This window comes from Botryllus schlosseri, chromosome 5, assembly GCF_051294905.1.
Source record: "Botryllus schlosseri isolate E-star chromosome 5, Bs_hap1, whole genome shotgun sequence".
In the NCBI taxonomy this organism is placed as follows: domain Eukaryota; kingdom Metazoa; phylum Chordata; class Ascidiacea; order Stolidobranchia; family Styelidae; genus Botryllus; species Botryllus schlosseri.
Window position 1 is genome coordinate 14,861,821 of NC_137240.1, and position 16,680 is coordinate 14,878,500.

The following is a 16,680-nucleotide window of genomic DNA, read 5'->3' on the forward strand; positions in this document are numbered from 1 at the left end:
TCCTCTTTTACTTTTACTTTTACTTTTACTATATGGCCGATCATCGAATTCGCGATTTCAAGTGGCAGGGATATATAAAGAATTGTAATTCCTTCAGAGAGTACAGGAGTATTTATCGCCAGATATCGTCCTGGGGCAAAAAGCCGAGTAGCTAAGCCCCATTACCCCCCTCATACCTACCTACCTACCTTACCTACGTCCTCTGAGGATTTGTCCTCTTATTTGCCTTTTTTGAAAGTGTCCTCGGAGGACGCTTAAATGTCCTCTTTTTTGAGAATTTGTCCTATTTTTTAAAAATATTGGTTAAATATATGTGGTAATTGGACTGATATAAAGGAAATCAGCGCTCGAGTAACGGTCTGGCAGATTTTTTCGGGACGTGAGCCAGAAAAAATCATTTTTTAGTCAACCAGCCGCTAACTCGGAAAATTACGATTTTTTCCGGATTTTACATCAGTATTGTAAGTCTGAAAGTTTTGAAATATCGTCCTCTTTTCAGATTCCCAAAATATGGTAACCCTAGTTGTAGTAGAGTTCAACCAAAAGTTCAATATGTCCAATCAATCGTTCTGAATACACAATTGAATAAAAAATAAACACTCTCACTGGAGTCGGGTTAGCTTTTTCGTCATTGCCCTTCCCCGCTCATATTTGATAGAACATGTTCTCAGCGCCGTGACCAAGTTCCTGACTACTTACAGCAGAAACCGACTGCCAGTAGGCACCCATGAAGTGAACACGGGAGATTTTAGAGTGATATTGTTTCTATCAAAACTCAAACTCAATATGACGAGAATGATGATGATGATACACCAGCTTCATTCGGCTCATTATTAGCTGTATTAAATGCAGAACAAATTTCGTTTTATGATCAGGCGTGGTGAGGGGGTGTCGGGGGGCGGTGGCACTTCATTCGTTGTCCAGGGGGCGGTAGCTCAAAAAAGTTTGGGAGACACTGATTGTATATGAATGTATTATCTATTATATACTATATAAATCGTCCTGGAGATATTTCGAGCTCTGTAACATTATCCAATATCTTTGGATCTGTTAGAACACCTTTCAAGTTCAAATTAATCCGGTTCAATTGCCAGTATAAAGTACTTGTCTTCTTTGGTGTTGGTATTTTACACAAACAAAGAGTCTTCTACAGGTTCTTCCGCATTGCACTCCTGACATAGTGGAGTGTGACAACAATCAATCTTAGGCCAATGTTGGTTCAGTCTACAATGGCCGCTTCTTAATCTACGGTGAATCACGTCTCTTCGCCGTGTCCCAATTTTGCTATATCGTCGGTAATTGAATCTTTCAAGTTGCGACAACATACTTCAACATAATTAACAAAGGCCGCCTGGAGCTAACGCGCGAGAGCGAGAATGGCACGAACATGGCTTATAATGGCGTGCTCTAAATTTTCAAAGACACCATCTCCATTACATCTGATCGGGCTGTGAGAGGATAGAAATTGATAGTTCCAATATGTTCATCTGAATCTGCATATTAAATCTGATAGTACGCACTGTAAATATTTAATGACTTGAAATTAACTCCAAATTTAAAAATTTGAGTTGGCCTACTTGACTCACGTCACTTCCAAACTTTAGATTACTTGACTTGAAATGGCTTGAGTCGTCCATGCACGGCAGACGATACATGAACAAGAATTGCTTGACTTTCGTGCAATGTCTTCACTCTACACTGGTATCTGTGAACACGTCATCTTGTGTCATGACCGGATTCGCAAAATCAGGCATAATGTTTAGCTTTAGCCATTCACAATGTGACAATGATCATCTTTCTGAGAACGCAACGCAGGTGCATCAGAAATTCGCCGAGGTAAACTACATGCACCGGTATTGGTTGGTTGGTTGGTTTGATTGATAAGGGCCAAACTACATCTGATGACCAACTCAATGTGTCAGGGTAAAGATTTGTTAGCATTCATAGGCAGCTATATTTAACCAGTTGATGTAATGTCTTAAATTTCAGCTTCAAGTAGAATATTACCACTGATGTCGCTAAGATTAGCGAAAGTGACTTGCCCGGCAATGATAAATTGATTACATATCCATCAACAATTTAACTGCATTTTATCATTTCATTTTTCTGTAATTTCAGAGCTGCCACAAACAGAGGGTTCTTCATTTTCATTTATCTGATGGATGGGAGCCGCTTTGCAGCTTTCTACAGAAAGAAGTTCCAGAACAAGAATTTCCGCATGAAAACATAAAGGGAGCGCTTGCATCCTCTCAGTGGGACTTGTATGTGTTTGCGAAAATGAGGAGAGAGTTATTCATAATAGCAGCGGGAATGCTACTCCTCGTGGGCTACTGTTTACAGATATTTTTGCGTTGGTAATTGACCTTGCACTGTCGTGGAAACTGATGGACGTTGGAGTTGCTGATTGTCATTTGATTAAATTAATTGACATATTATTCGAATACACGTTGCAGAATTAGATTAAGGCTGTACCTATATATACATTTGTTCAGACAAGGAAGTCTATATTTCATTCACTGAGCTCCATATAAGTATCCATCAATTGACATGACTTTGATACTATACCTTCACAAATAACAGTAACCAAGCAGATCCCATGCTTGGTAAATTTCATGATTAAATAGATTTTGATGAATTTAATTTGGGTAGAACTACAATTTATTTCCCAGTAACTATCATATCATGTTCATATTAGGCATTCACACCCCTGGCAGACGAATAGGTTTCATTCTTTCAGTTTACGAACCTACGATACGGTCCTACACATTATGTCAGTGATGCACAATCTTTACACTGCCAACGCACCCTCTAAAATGTAAAACAGTTCCCAGCACCCTAGCACTTATACTACCCTGAATGCAATATTTTGTAAGCTGGTAACTAAAAAGAAAAAAAGTTCATTGCCAAGAATCATCTTAATATCACAGTCTCACATGTGCATTACCCCAGTATTCTAGGTTAGAGAATCTTAGGAGTCCGGGAACTATTTTGCACCAAGGATCCAAATCCGCTTCGACACAAATATCGCAATGATTTGATGGCTAAGCCTAAGATGATAGCAATCAATAACATAATACTATGGGAGGATGATGGACAATACACTCAACAAAACGAGATTTTTCAAATATTCAAATACCAAGCTAAGATTGTAAATCCTTACTATGTAAATACAACCTACCACATTCCGCGGACCAAGTCCTACCCTTGCAAGTAAAAGAAAAGATGTTGGTAATGTTTGCTCGCTCCTTCCCGATGACCCGAAAAAAAGTATCGATACCGGCCATCAACAGGACACCGTTTCTCTGCGAAGCGATTGCACTTCGACCACCACACGCGCATTACTCAGTTTGCCGCGCCACCAATTGAGCAACGTCGATGTCGCCACTGCTTACTTCAGGGGTTCTCAGCCCTTTCTTGGCCATGGCCCATTTTCCGATTTAAAAATGTGCTGTGGCCCACCTGATATCTTGGAGTCATAATCCTGTTTAATTCGTCGTCACGGACAGCGCCGATATGCCTATTTCTCTAATATATGCGCATTTTGCTCTAACTGATGATATTTAAATCTCGATCTCTCGGGATATGAAATCGCGCGAAGCGCGAAAAAAAATATCAAGATGAATAAATATCGTTCAACAAACGATCAACGAAATAATCTTGGGCCCCTTCGAGCTCCCCCAATTGGGGATGTGGGTGCCGCAGTTACGGCCCTGGTAGATCATAAGCTAAAACTCCTAAGTATAGATTAATTTCGTCCGCTGCTCCATTCGCGTCGCGAAACACAATGACCAGATCCCCGCACTATGTGATTGTGACTTTAGTGATACTATTGTCGGGAATATTATATTCATTCTGGGCCAGCATCGAACAAGTCATCGGTGAATGGGGTACTACAGAGAAGTGGAGAAAGATTTTTCAATATGCATGATGTACTTTGCATGTCTTGTAGCAAAACAACTGACGTTGCGATGTCAGAATATTCAATCCAATGATGCAATCAGTTCCCGTGACTCTCTCAGTATGTACAATGATTTCCAGGCAGGACATTTTAAACCGACTTCAAATATTAATGCGCTCCGATAAATCCTCAATCCATTAAGATTCGTTGTTGCGGTGGTGCAGTATACCTCCGCCAGAAGTTGCTAATAATTTGCAATTATGGTTATGTTTAGCTTGCAATAATACGGCCTGCCGAAGTACAGTAAATCTATACATCAATTGCACTTCATTGCGAGTTCATTGCATACCCCTTTCAACGGGATACGACATATGACCCTGCCAGAATACTCGGTTACTTCAGCATTATCTTCCAGTTATTATAGGCTTGAAATTATTTTAGTTGCTGTTAGCCGTAGGTTGTCATAGCCGGTAGAAAAAGCCACCGTTTCTCCCTAACGTTGTCGATTTGTACATGCTGACTTCATGCGTGCCACTACGTCTAATCAGAGTCGGATGAAAAGCTTTATGTAGCCTACGTATAATTAGATAATACGAATATAAGCGAATAACATAAGAAATATAACTAAACTTACATTAATTCTAAAATTTTCTAAATGGCTCTGTGGCCCACCTCAAAATGCTCTGTGGCCCACCAGTGGGCCATGGCCCACCCTTTGAGAACCCCTGGCTTACTTGCTGTTGCTCATGAGAATGCTTCGTCATTCTTTCAACTCCGACACAATCCAACATTCGAGGCTGATATTAGGGGGGTTCCCGGGACATGTTCGGAATAACATGTATATTTTCTATAGTACACTATGATATTTTCGGTAATTATAGCAACGCAGCAGGTTTCGATTGATTTCGCGCTTGCCAATGCCAGTCTAAATATTGCCGTAAATTGACTTCGGTCAAATGGAGAAAGTGATGAAAACAATCGCAGTGAGCAGTTCGATTTATTTGTGTCTACACCACTTTAGGACGCTATGGTTCTATATTGCACATATTTAAAACCTATGCAGACAAGATGACATCATGGATTGGCGCATCGCTCGAAAATGAGGCCGACGCAAGTTTGCTCAAATATGTTCAGCATTTCAACCTTGCGATCTCGATAGGAAAGAGTCAAGATAGCGATGAGACGGACATACGCCTACATCTTTAATTCGTGGTTATCTGTAATGTTCATAGAATTATAGTGTCGCAAATTAAGCCTATGCTTTCAACTCGCACACGAGGCTATTTAGCGACAATGGCTTGCAAAAAATAAAGTACTAGAATATCAATGTTAGCGGAAATTCATTCAAGTAATTGCACATTGAACTTTTATATATGTCTCCCTATTGATCCATACTATCCCAAAGATATTTGTATGGAAGCCATGAAGGTTATAGTAGCTAGCTTTCCAAAATGTGGAACGAAAACTCTCCACAAATGCCTTGAAATACTAGGCTATTCTGTTGCGGACTTTGATCACCATTGCACTGACTATAGAGAGGAATGGAAGAAGATACTTTTATATGGAAGTATCAAAGATCAGATACACAGATTGTACAAAGACATAGACGTTGTTTGTGATTTTCCAGCAGGATACTACTGGGAAGAAATAGCGGAAGCATTTCCCGACGCAAAGGTGTGTTGCTCCCATGACATTGTCATTTTACAGGTTTACAAAGAGTCAAACTCAATTTAGGTCGAGTGCCGGATTCACTTCCATAACACTTACGGGTCGAACCTAGGGTTACATTTAAAATAAACGGTGTTTTAAAACACCTTTCTAAAAAAAACGTTTTTTTTTTCAAACGTATAATAATGTCGTAATTGCTTAAATGCTTTCAAAAAACATATAGTATGAGCCTACAGACGATTTGCACCCGATATATTCGACTTATACAGCAACATGGAGTGGCTGCAACCCTCGAAATCGTCGTCGGTTCAGAAGTTATACCAAGTAGATATAGATCATTGGTAAGTTATGGGTGTTCTGATGATAATGACCACCGACCGTAAAAATGCTGCAGAACGATGTAGTCCTTGTTAAAGACATTCTTGGTTTGTTTTTCACAATGGTCGGAAGCCCTTTTCGCAGAAGGAGCCATATTTACCCTATTTCCAATTGTCAATGACAATCCAATATCACGTCAGATTCAAAGATTCGTGACGTCACGGCTACAAAAAAAGCCATGTTTTAAAGATGTTTGTTTTAATTTGATTTTTGATTTAAATGCTACCCTAGGGCTATATGAACATTGACCAAGGAAGCAGCCACATACAATTCAGACTGTGTTTTCAAATCCCAGATCATTCTAACGACAAGACGGAACGAGAACGAATGGCTCTGCAGTTTTAGGAATCAAATGAAATTGTTTGACGATTCCTGGCTTCTTGGGCTGTGCTATGTTTTCACGCCTACCGGAAGAAAAGTAAGGGAACACTTTCGAAGACTTGGTAAGATATTGTCTGATCGCGTCGACGCGTAGTGGTTCACGTGCACGGTAATAGCATTACCCTTACTTTATCTGACATCGATGGGTCTCTGATTTGAGCTATCGCATTGTAACTAACCGGGAACTGTGAAACAATCGTGCCAATAGTGACCTCCATTCCTTTCCTATATGTCTTTTGTACATCATACCAGGTCGAGTCGTGTATGGTTGTCCAGAGCAAGGATTATTTACAACCGTGCAGCAGCCTAATTCGCAACTCATGAAGAGAAGATACCAGCAGTACAACGCATCAGTGCTTTCGGTAAGATATACCGAACTGTTGACTTGATGATGCATGGTGACTGGTGAGCCAAGCATTGTTATTGGTCATTGGCAGGCCGTGTTATTTTTGGCATTTCAGGAGGCAGATGCCAAAACTGCCAAAAATAAAAATTTGAAAATGCCAAAAATAAGCAATTTTTGGCATATGCCAAAAATAACACGGCCTGCAAAATAGTGTATTTCGTTCATGGTGTTGTGTTAACAGGACCGCGTTACAAGCGAGAAGAGCGTTTGTGAAAGGCATGTTTCTTAATCTGGGTCCAGTCCACCCATTAGGGGTGAAAGCATGGTGTCCTAAATGGTGTGGGCACAGCGAGATTGAACGGCTGACTGCATTTGGTTTACGTCATACTTTCCATTTGTCCAAAGGCAATTTTACGACCATTTTTGACCGGCTTGTCGAGCACTAAATTTGATAAAACGGGTATCAATGAGAAGCTGCCGCAGTACTGATTATTAAAATATAAATTATCTTTTGCTCACGGAGCTGGAACCCCCAAAATCAAACACGATTTTTGCATTGTGATCGAGTTGAACATTGTGACGCAACAAACTGTCTGGCTATTTCTGAGCTGCATAGTCTCGTTTTGCCAGAGCGTCTTGTGCGTCAATGTTTTTAAACAAGTTAATCTTCCCAGGACTCTTCCATGCGAGTTGGTAATATTAAAGCCACCTGAAGTGACAGAAGTCCTCCGAAAATATATCGGTAGACTGAAGGAGAAATGATAGTCGGGCTACTAAATAGAATGTGTTGAGAGACAACACAGAAAACTCCTGGAAAAGGATCGAGAAGAAAATTCATTCCGCGATGAGATCGATGGCACTGGCGAAGTGATCTCTTTTCATGATGCATGGAAGCCGGTTCGGCCCTCCAAAGATTTTGAAGCTCTGAAAACCTTTTGTGGATGACTGGCAACATTCTTTCCCTCAACGGCTACTGTTGAAGCCGATATTTCCCAGATTCGCTGGGCGAGAAATGAATTTAGGAGAAGCTTAGCTGACCTGAGTTTGGAAGCACTGTTACAGTGCAAAGTCTATTCAACAGCTGTAAGAATCAGCTGTTGAGCGTGTTTGTTAGGCTTTTCTTTCTTTTTTTTTGCTTATTGGCACCGATTCCGATGGATACTGCACATTTTGAGGTTTTGTTTGATACTATCAACCTATGAAATCGTTAGGTTTTTTCTTTTTCTTATTGTTTGTTGGCACTGATTATACGTGGATGCTGCACATTTTGTGGTGTCTTTTGACAAACTAGTCCAAATAAAGCGTTTTTGTGACTAATTCGAGGCTGAAACTATCTATTTAGATGACGATGCCAAAACTGCCAAAAATAAAAATTGAAAAATGCCAAAAATAAGTTGTTTTTGGCAGTTTTGGCATATGCCAAAAATAACACGGCCTGGTCATTGGTCAGTCAGCAGCTTCGACATGCCTTGAGCCGTCATCAAGGCTTTGACTGGCGTTATATTTACAGCCCGGCCGACCGACTATCGTTTCGCCAAAAATATCGAGTCGATATTACACTTTCAAAGAAATATCGGTATCGGTCATTAGAGATCAAACATATCGAATATTTTCGTGACGTGGCAACATCATAGTATGGAGTGAGAGAACTATTATCCGCGACTTCTAAACTGGGAATATCGATGTATTTTTTATAACTTACAGGTGTCCAGATTAAGTATTTCTAGTATATTTCATGTTTAAGCATAGTCATGTAGGCAGGTACAGGTGTTCAAATAAACGAAGGCTCTGAAGTTCCGGTAATGCGCATATGAAGCTAGATGCCATATCTTTTAAATGTCGGCTGAATATATCGGAGTTATCGATGAAGGTGCTATTAATCGGCTTTATCGGCTTAAACCCGATATCGGTCAGACTCTAATTATTATATAATTATAGCTGGCATATAGGTCTGCACGGGGCCTACGATATTCATATATCGTAGGCCCCGGTCTGCATAATTTCCTTTCGTTGAGTAGCGTTTGGTTGGAGCTAGCTGAGGCTTTTTCAGACAACATGTTTTCCATAACGCACTCGAAGCTCAAAGAGGGCCCAGAATTATTTCATGAATTTTGTCTTCCCGGTTTATGCGATTTACTGTGACTTGTCACTTTTTTAATATAATATGAGTACCAGACATGGGGTGATTACTTCACGAATGTAATCGATTGCGATTACGATTACTTGTGAATCCCGCGATTACGATTACGATTACGATTACAGCAAAATCAGGAAGTAGTCGATTACGATTACGATTACATTTCAAAAGTAATCACGATTACTCACGATTACATTTGTTTGGCTTCTAATATATTGGAGATATTGGAAGACAATATAAGGCTTGCGATGAAGATAAGGTCTAATGAGATACCAACTTTCTTTATAAATGATACGTCATTTGCTTGTTACGTCATAATGCACCCATTGCCCAACTATATGCAGGACTATTCGTCGCAGCCAACGATTTGCATTCTTGTCAGGTCCGTAACTGCCACACCCCGAACTCCCCAATACGACCGGGAGCGAGTTCTAAGGGGACTCAAAAGTATTTCGTAAATCAACATAAATTATAATAGAGTATTTGCAAGAGAGTTAATTAACTTGAAAATTTTCTTCGAGATAATGTCTCTAAATAGCTCGATTTTGAAATGCATACCTCTCAAGCCCCAAGAAAAAAAGCATGCATAATTCATAAGAATATGCATTTAGGTGGCCGTCATTACCCCGGTACGACACACCAAAAGACGTATGCAATTTCGGCCAACATGCGACTCCACAACGTGTGCTACAAAAGAATGACCTTGGCCAAAACTTTGGGTATGTGTCCATTGTCAGTAGCCGCGCTCTGTGGGCGTGACGAATAATCCGGTCTCTCCAATCTGATCCCCAACCATGCAAATGCTAGCAGGGGTACTCACAGAAGAATGATGACATGACAATTTGTGTGTGCATCTCACGAACATTTTCTTACGTTTGGGCGAGTGCAGTATCTTTTGATTACATAAAAGGCGGGAGGTCACGAATTAACAACATACAATAAAGTAATTATAACAACATACCAGATGCTATAATTATGAATTACGTGCCCCCAGCTCTACCGGTAAATCTGAATGTATAGCAATATAATGCAATTACCCATATTAAGACGAAATTCAGTGATCAACTTGAAAACTGACCACCATGGGGCCCCAATACCCAGGGTTGTAATGACTCGAGTCGCGATTTTTTGGTGACTAGACTTGACTCGAGTCAATTTTTGTATTGACTCGACTTGTACTCGAGTCATTTTGCATGACTCAAACCAAGTCATAGGACTCGAGACTAGAACGGCCAAGACGGACATTCCATGTAACTTCGAAGAATAGTAAAGTTACCACATTATTTGTATTTCGTCTATCATCATGCAGTCCTGGTACATGGAAATAGGGCCGCATACTGATAAAACTGATAAAAATTACTATATTATGAATACGATCCATTCGATATCACTCGAGCAGAGTTGAAAAAAGTGGCTAAAACCGGATTGATCTGAAAACTGATCTGTGAACATAACGACTTGTACTCGTAGTCGAGTCAAACACTATGACTCGGACTCGACCCTATACTAGCTGACTTGGACTCGGACTTGACTCGGGGGTGAATTGAAAATGACTCGACCTGACTCGTGTCAAAACTATAAAAGTGAGATCGACTTGTGACTCGTAACATTGTGACTTGGTTACAACCCTGCCAATACCAACGATTGGAGTGGGGGACGAATTGCTGTTTTGATCCTGATTGTACCTAGAACCCACGCTAACATGGTGTATAAGCGGATGGCTATGGCGACAGGTGTAAATGTCGAGTGAAGAATTGTGAAATAACGATTGGCGCCCGTTTTAAGTAGAGTCATATGAGAATAAGATAAAGTGAAGTTAAAATTCTACCTTCCACTTAACACTTTGACTGCCAACAATCCTAAATATAGGATTTTACTCAATCCCATAAACTGCCAGCGATCCTATATTTAGGATATTTTTGAAATGAGTACAGTAAAGTCCGGAATTGGTTCTATCCCCGGATTACGGTTGTATCCGAGGCTACTGAATAGGCTTGTTGTCATAAATCCCCATTTTCGTTGCCGGAAGTATTTTTTTTAAATCACATTTGCATACAATAGGTCAACCTTTTTTTGGTTTGAACACTAGGTGGCTTTTCATAAAATGAGCAGCAAAAAAATATAATTATTTTTATAATTCCTTAATGTTGAAAAAAAAAATTTTTTTCATAAGTTGCGCAAGGTTTGCACTTACCAGCACGCCCGATTCCAGCGAAATATCCAACTAGTCGAAAATTCATTGTTCGCTGGCGTTTACTGGCAATTTCCATAATAGGCCTTGGCAGCTAAAGTGTTAATACAGATACTGCAAGGTGCCGTTACGAGAAACGGCAAAGAACGGCACGGTTATGATATGTATCAGCAGCTGTTGCTTTTAACCATCGTAATGTTTTATTTGACGTACGTAGCCTATATTACATAGATAGGCCTACTGCTCGCCAAGCAGCAACGGTCAAACTGTGTATATCTAAGCATACCCAAACATCAATACATAAGTTACTATTAGAAACTAGGCCGAGTGGTGATTATTATCTTGCTGCGAGGTAGTGCCGTCTGGAGCGTATTGATAACCTGATATACGTCATGGCTTACACCAGTGATTCCCAAGTGCGGCCCCGAGGGCCGCATGCGGCCCTCAGATAGCCTTCTTGCGGCCCTCAAAATATATTAAGAAATCGGTTTATGACAAAAAATAAAATTTATATTTATAAAATACTCTTGCTTGGCTTGGCTTCTGTAGTTTTTAATAATAGAATTGCAGGAAAGTTGTGAGTATAGACTGCTAACGTTACGTCACTGCTGTTTCAATGCAATGTGCCCTAACTTTCCAGTTGAACGAGTAGTAGCTATAGATATAAATAGGTACCGTATTGATAACTTTCAAAACCGGAGGAAAATCTTGAAAAAATGGTAAACTTTTCATACCTCGTGGTCGCTTGACTAAAAATAAAAAAGAGGCTCAACTCCCGGAAAATACAGTTTTTCTTCCACATTAACAGGTGGTTGACTGAAAAAAAGGTAAACTTTCCGGTCCAGCTCTCGAAATAGCCGCCGTGGCGTTCCTACAGTGCTGACTTAATGTGTATCAGTCGAATTTGACCCTATATGTAACCAAAATCCTCAAAAAAGAAGACAAAATCTCAAAAACAAAAAAGAGGACAAATCATCTTAAAAGAGGACGCATGGTAACACTATGGTAACTAGATGTGCAACACGTGACTCACGGTTGAATACGCCGAGATGCATACTGCTTAGCCGGCTAAAAGCAGCATAATTCGTAGTTCTATAGTCAGGGCCATAACTGCCGCACCCCAAACCCCCCAATTGAGGGGGGCCGAGCTCGAAGGGGGCCCAAAATTATTTCGTAAATTAGCATAAATTATAGAGTAATTTTTGAAAATTTATGCAAGTTTTTCAAAAAAGTTTCGCGCTATGCGCGATTTCAATTCGCCACATATTGTGATTATTGGGTACTCTTCCCCAAGAAAAAATACGCAAGATTTATAGGAATGGGCATATCAGCGTTGGCCATGACCGCACCACAACGCACCAAGACATGTGACTCCAAGAAGTGTGTCAGAACGATCAGCAGCGAGAAAGTCTTGGCCGTGAAGGACTGCTTTTATGCTGACCAAAGACTTCAAAATACCAAAAACTTCGTTATATATACAAAACACATATAGGATTAATCGTCCATATAGGCGCCTAAATGACTGGCGCCGAATGTTCTTGTCTTGGCAATCTGAACCTCACAAGACAAAGGCTACCATCCCGCAGGAAAGAAAATTATATGCCAGTGAAGAAATACCAATCTGAAATCGTGTGATCTTTCAGTTTAGTAGGTTTGGGCAATTGTACATTTTTTAATATAGCAGACAGGCGGTCACGAAATAATATCATGTAAAGAAGTCATACCTAGGGGTCCGCCAGCCCGAAGATGTTTAATTTTATGGGGTCTGCAGTTTCAAAGATACGTCTCACTCAGCTCTACCGGTAAATCTGATTACGTGGGCAAAGAGGACAACCATGCAATTCCCGATTTTATTCACCGATTTTATCATGAATTATCGAAATATTCGCGTGTCGCGCTGTCTCACTAAACAGTAGGCTACAGCTTTAATTTCGTGGCAAAAGCGATCAACGTGATGCGGGGTCAGTTCATCACCCTATGGGAGCCCGGGGTCCTGACGAAGTGCTGTTACGTTCCTGCCAACGGGTATACCCCCAGAGATGTTTAATTACTATTGATTACTATCAGATTACTTGAACAGAGACAGGATGAAAATTGATAGCAACGCATGCAATTCCCGATCATATTGACTGATTCAGTCATGAAACTAAAGAAATTTCTCGCTTCGCGCGTTTAGGCTAGAAAAGCTTATTAACTCAACGGACACCCAATGCAGCAGATAAGTAGCGGTAAACAGTGTACAGTTTTGAAATCTCGCCAGGGCAATAAAACTACTCCGAAATAGGCATGGTCACTGTTTGGGTCCGTTCCATAGCCGTAGTATTCGTGCGGCCCCGACCGTACTCTGAAATTCTAAATTTGGCCCTCACACCGAAAAAGTTTGGGAACCACTGGCTTACACTGTTCTAACAATACGGCCGTAAACCAAACTTTACGCTGATTGGTCGAGAGACAATGGCCATGGATACGACGCAGCAACGGAGGACGCTGCATTTACTTCAACATGTAGTCGGCACTACGATGTATTCCTATAGCCGTGTAGACTTATAAAAACGACAAGATTACAGTTAAATGTTTATTTCTTCATCAATAATGAAATTAACATATACTGAAATATAATGCCGAAATACTACTGTGTTTAAGAATGCAGTGCCACCAATGGCAATGAACTGGGGAAGAACAGATTTTCCATTCATTTCCTTCCAACGCAAAGGTCAGGAAGGCTTGGGAATGCAGAGTAAGAAGGCAGGATTTCAAGCCTACTTCCACAAGCTTCATTTACTCCTCATCGCCGACCTCACTGCAGTTGCACTGACTTAAAAAGCCCAGAAATCACAGTGAGGCGAGCTACAAGTCGGCAGCTAAAGAGCCATTGAATCGCGAGCCGATGCATGAAAGAGTGGAAAGAATGTCAAAGACAAGAATAAATGCATTGATCAGTTCGAATACTGTCATGTCGTGGAGCACAAAGCCTTAAACAGGCTAAAAGCACCACAGTTGTGTACAATAATATTAAGAAATTAATAATTAATTAATTACTTTAAATTAACCTAACTTCTGAACTGACGCACCACTGCTGTGGATGCCTGCGAAACGATCTGGATATATTGCACCTGGACGTACCCGCCGTGGGACCAAGCGGATGACCCCAGAGGACTCCTCAACTCCGACCACACAGGAACACCAAAGAGAAGATATTTCTCAACATGGCGCCTGTGCAACACCGAACTGTGGCTCACAAAACAGCTCTGCTGCAGAAGAAAAAAAGAAGAGACACAGATGGAGTAAAGAAGAGTATAAAGAAATAATGAGATGTTACTTCTTAGCCAAACTTGAAAACTCGGCAGGAGTAACCGAAGGAACTTTTCAAAAATGGAAAGAGAGAACAAACAACTCTCCAACCATGACTGCCAATACCCTGGCAACTATGAGACGCTGTGTAATGAAAAAATTATCAGAACAAGAACTCGCAGAAATCGAGAGCGAAATTTGTAACAAAAACACAGAAAACTCTGAGGCACTAGAACTTCAATTCGGCCAAGATGACCTGTATCCGCAACAACCACTTGAAGACCTGAACATACCAGAGGTAGAATCACAAAACACCATCCCAGCAAACACAAAACCGTAAAAGGATCATCCGGGATCATCTCGATTAGGTTCTGATTTTCTAAGTGTCGAGGGAATGTCTAAAATACGTAGTAGGATGGTCTTGTGGTTATATTCAATCAGAATAAATTCATACTCGGTGTTGTTCCATCTAATGCATTAGGCTTCGTTATATCCGGTAGTTAACCTAATAATGCAAATTTTCTATCTCTCGCGGGTACGACTAAAATACGTAGAAAGGATGACTTTTTCGGTACATTCAATAACGATGAATTCTATCCGGTTTTGTTCGATCTCATGCGGTAGCTTCGTTCTATCCATTAGAAAACAATGTTCTTCCTTCGTTTTATTGCGTGAGGATGTCACCGGTGTTGTATGTTCGTGTTGTTGCTCTAAGGTCGAATAGTTTTGTTTTCCTCTGATATATATGATCTTCATTATATATATATTCGCTCTTTCGGTAATCTCGCATGCTCAACGAGTATGGTTAATAGTTTTATTCAGAGAATAACTAAATAAGTGATATGTTGTACGTTTAGGAATATAATTATCGATGCGTGACTTCTAGAATATTTCGGCGATTCAAATTTTACGTCATCGCGCCATACAAAGATTTGAAGCGCAACAGGTCGCAGCCAGGCATAGTTCGCTCTTTCTGTATGGTAAATGCCGTAAATATATAGGAATTGTGACTGACCGAGGTAGCGGGTTAAAGGTATATATGCAGTAGCATATAGCTTATGGGGTATTTCGAATTGCCTGTAGTATATGACGCCTAGAGCTGTTTGACTTTCTGCAAAACAGGTGTAGACAACTATAGAAAAGTTTCAGCTTTTCCAGGTTAGAATTAGAGCTAAACCGTTTTTCCGAATTAGATTACAATTATATTGCTGGCATTTCGCTCTAATTTAGTGAAATTAGACCACTATAATTCGCTTCAAACATCTGAATTACCGGTACCTATACCTACGGTATATCATAATATTTATGCTTGAATTTTCTAGATATATAAGTCATATAGATACATTCCTGTAGAACACTGATTCATGATTTTATAAAAGTTGGTGCAAGAATGGACATTTTCAACTTGATGTTGATTAATGGAGCAAAATTTGATATTTAAGTGCAATTATACCTCGAATCCAGTAACAAGATTATTAATCGTTGAAACCAAACGCAGCTTGATTATGTTGGCCCAGAGAATTTGGCTAGCCAGACCATATTGATGGAATATGGTCACAGTAAGATAATATTTTGGGCTATTTTACATGAACTTTCCAACATTTGATTTGATATGTCCACTAAAACAGTTGTTATTCTGCTTTCGAATAAGACCTTAATTGCTGGTTTCAATGGTAACTGTGTTTGTCAAAGGCTGCAAAGGTAATTTCTTTTCCTTGTTAGATGTTTATTTGTTAGTTTGTGGTGTTCATGGTGGTGGTTCGACTACACTGGTCATTTTACACCAGGCCGGTTCTTCTTCTTATTATTCCATATCTGCCCGATTACCAGTGAACTCGGCACTTAGTGAATTCGGCCGCACAAACTCGGCACTTGGTGAATTCGGCCGTGGTAGATCTCGTAGCGGTACCGGTCACCATGATTGGTTACTGGAATGTTTGCCGGTGAACTTGGCACTTTGAGTGGTTGTCAATGTTGTACGGCGGTCAGGGCATGCGTAGATCACACAGTCACGGCGTGATTAGATCACAGATTGCGTAATTGCGGGAAATAACGCGACGCTCTTCACTTGGTGAACTCGGCCCTTGGAGGAATTGGCACTAGAACACCTTCGCATCAGAAATGCATTAAGTATGAATGAACAGTATCAAAAAGGAAATTTAAACGTGTCGTGGCTCGTGGTAGATCTCGTAATCTTGGGATCCTTCAACCGTGTTATCGAGACACCCTAATCCCAGAGTGGAATCGTCTCTCCAAAGGCGAAAAATAATTTATTTTGACGTGATCATGCGAAACATTTGTTGATGAGGAACACTGGCTTGTCGTGATCGATAAACGAAGAAGCGCCGCTTGATGTTCCACAGTGTTGATCTCACATACAACGCCAAGAT

General features: G+C 40.4%; 1 protein-coding gene across 3 annotated transcripts in view; it reads left to right on the top strand.

Moving 5' to 3' along the window:
- LOC145439788 (uncharacterized) overlaps positions 1-16,680 on the top strand; it is a 44,776-nt gene that overhangs the window by 16,494 nt on the left and 11,602 nt on the right. For 2 of the 3 annotated variants that reach the window (XM_080317415.1, XM_080317416.1), the window contains 3 exons: positions 2,119-5,572; positions 6,240-6,387; positions 6,578-6,687. In XM_080317415.1, the coding sequence (XP_080173541.1) occupies positions 5,225-5,572; positions 6,240-6,387; positions 6,578-6,687 (606 nt within the window). In that variant the 5' untranslated portion in view covers positions 2,119-5,224. Of the gene's footprint in view, positions 1-2,118; positions 5,573-6,239; positions 6,388-6,577; positions 6,688-13,642; positions 14,919-16,680 lie in introns of those variants that run through there. The other variant, XM_080317417.1, reaches the window with a different exon arrangement.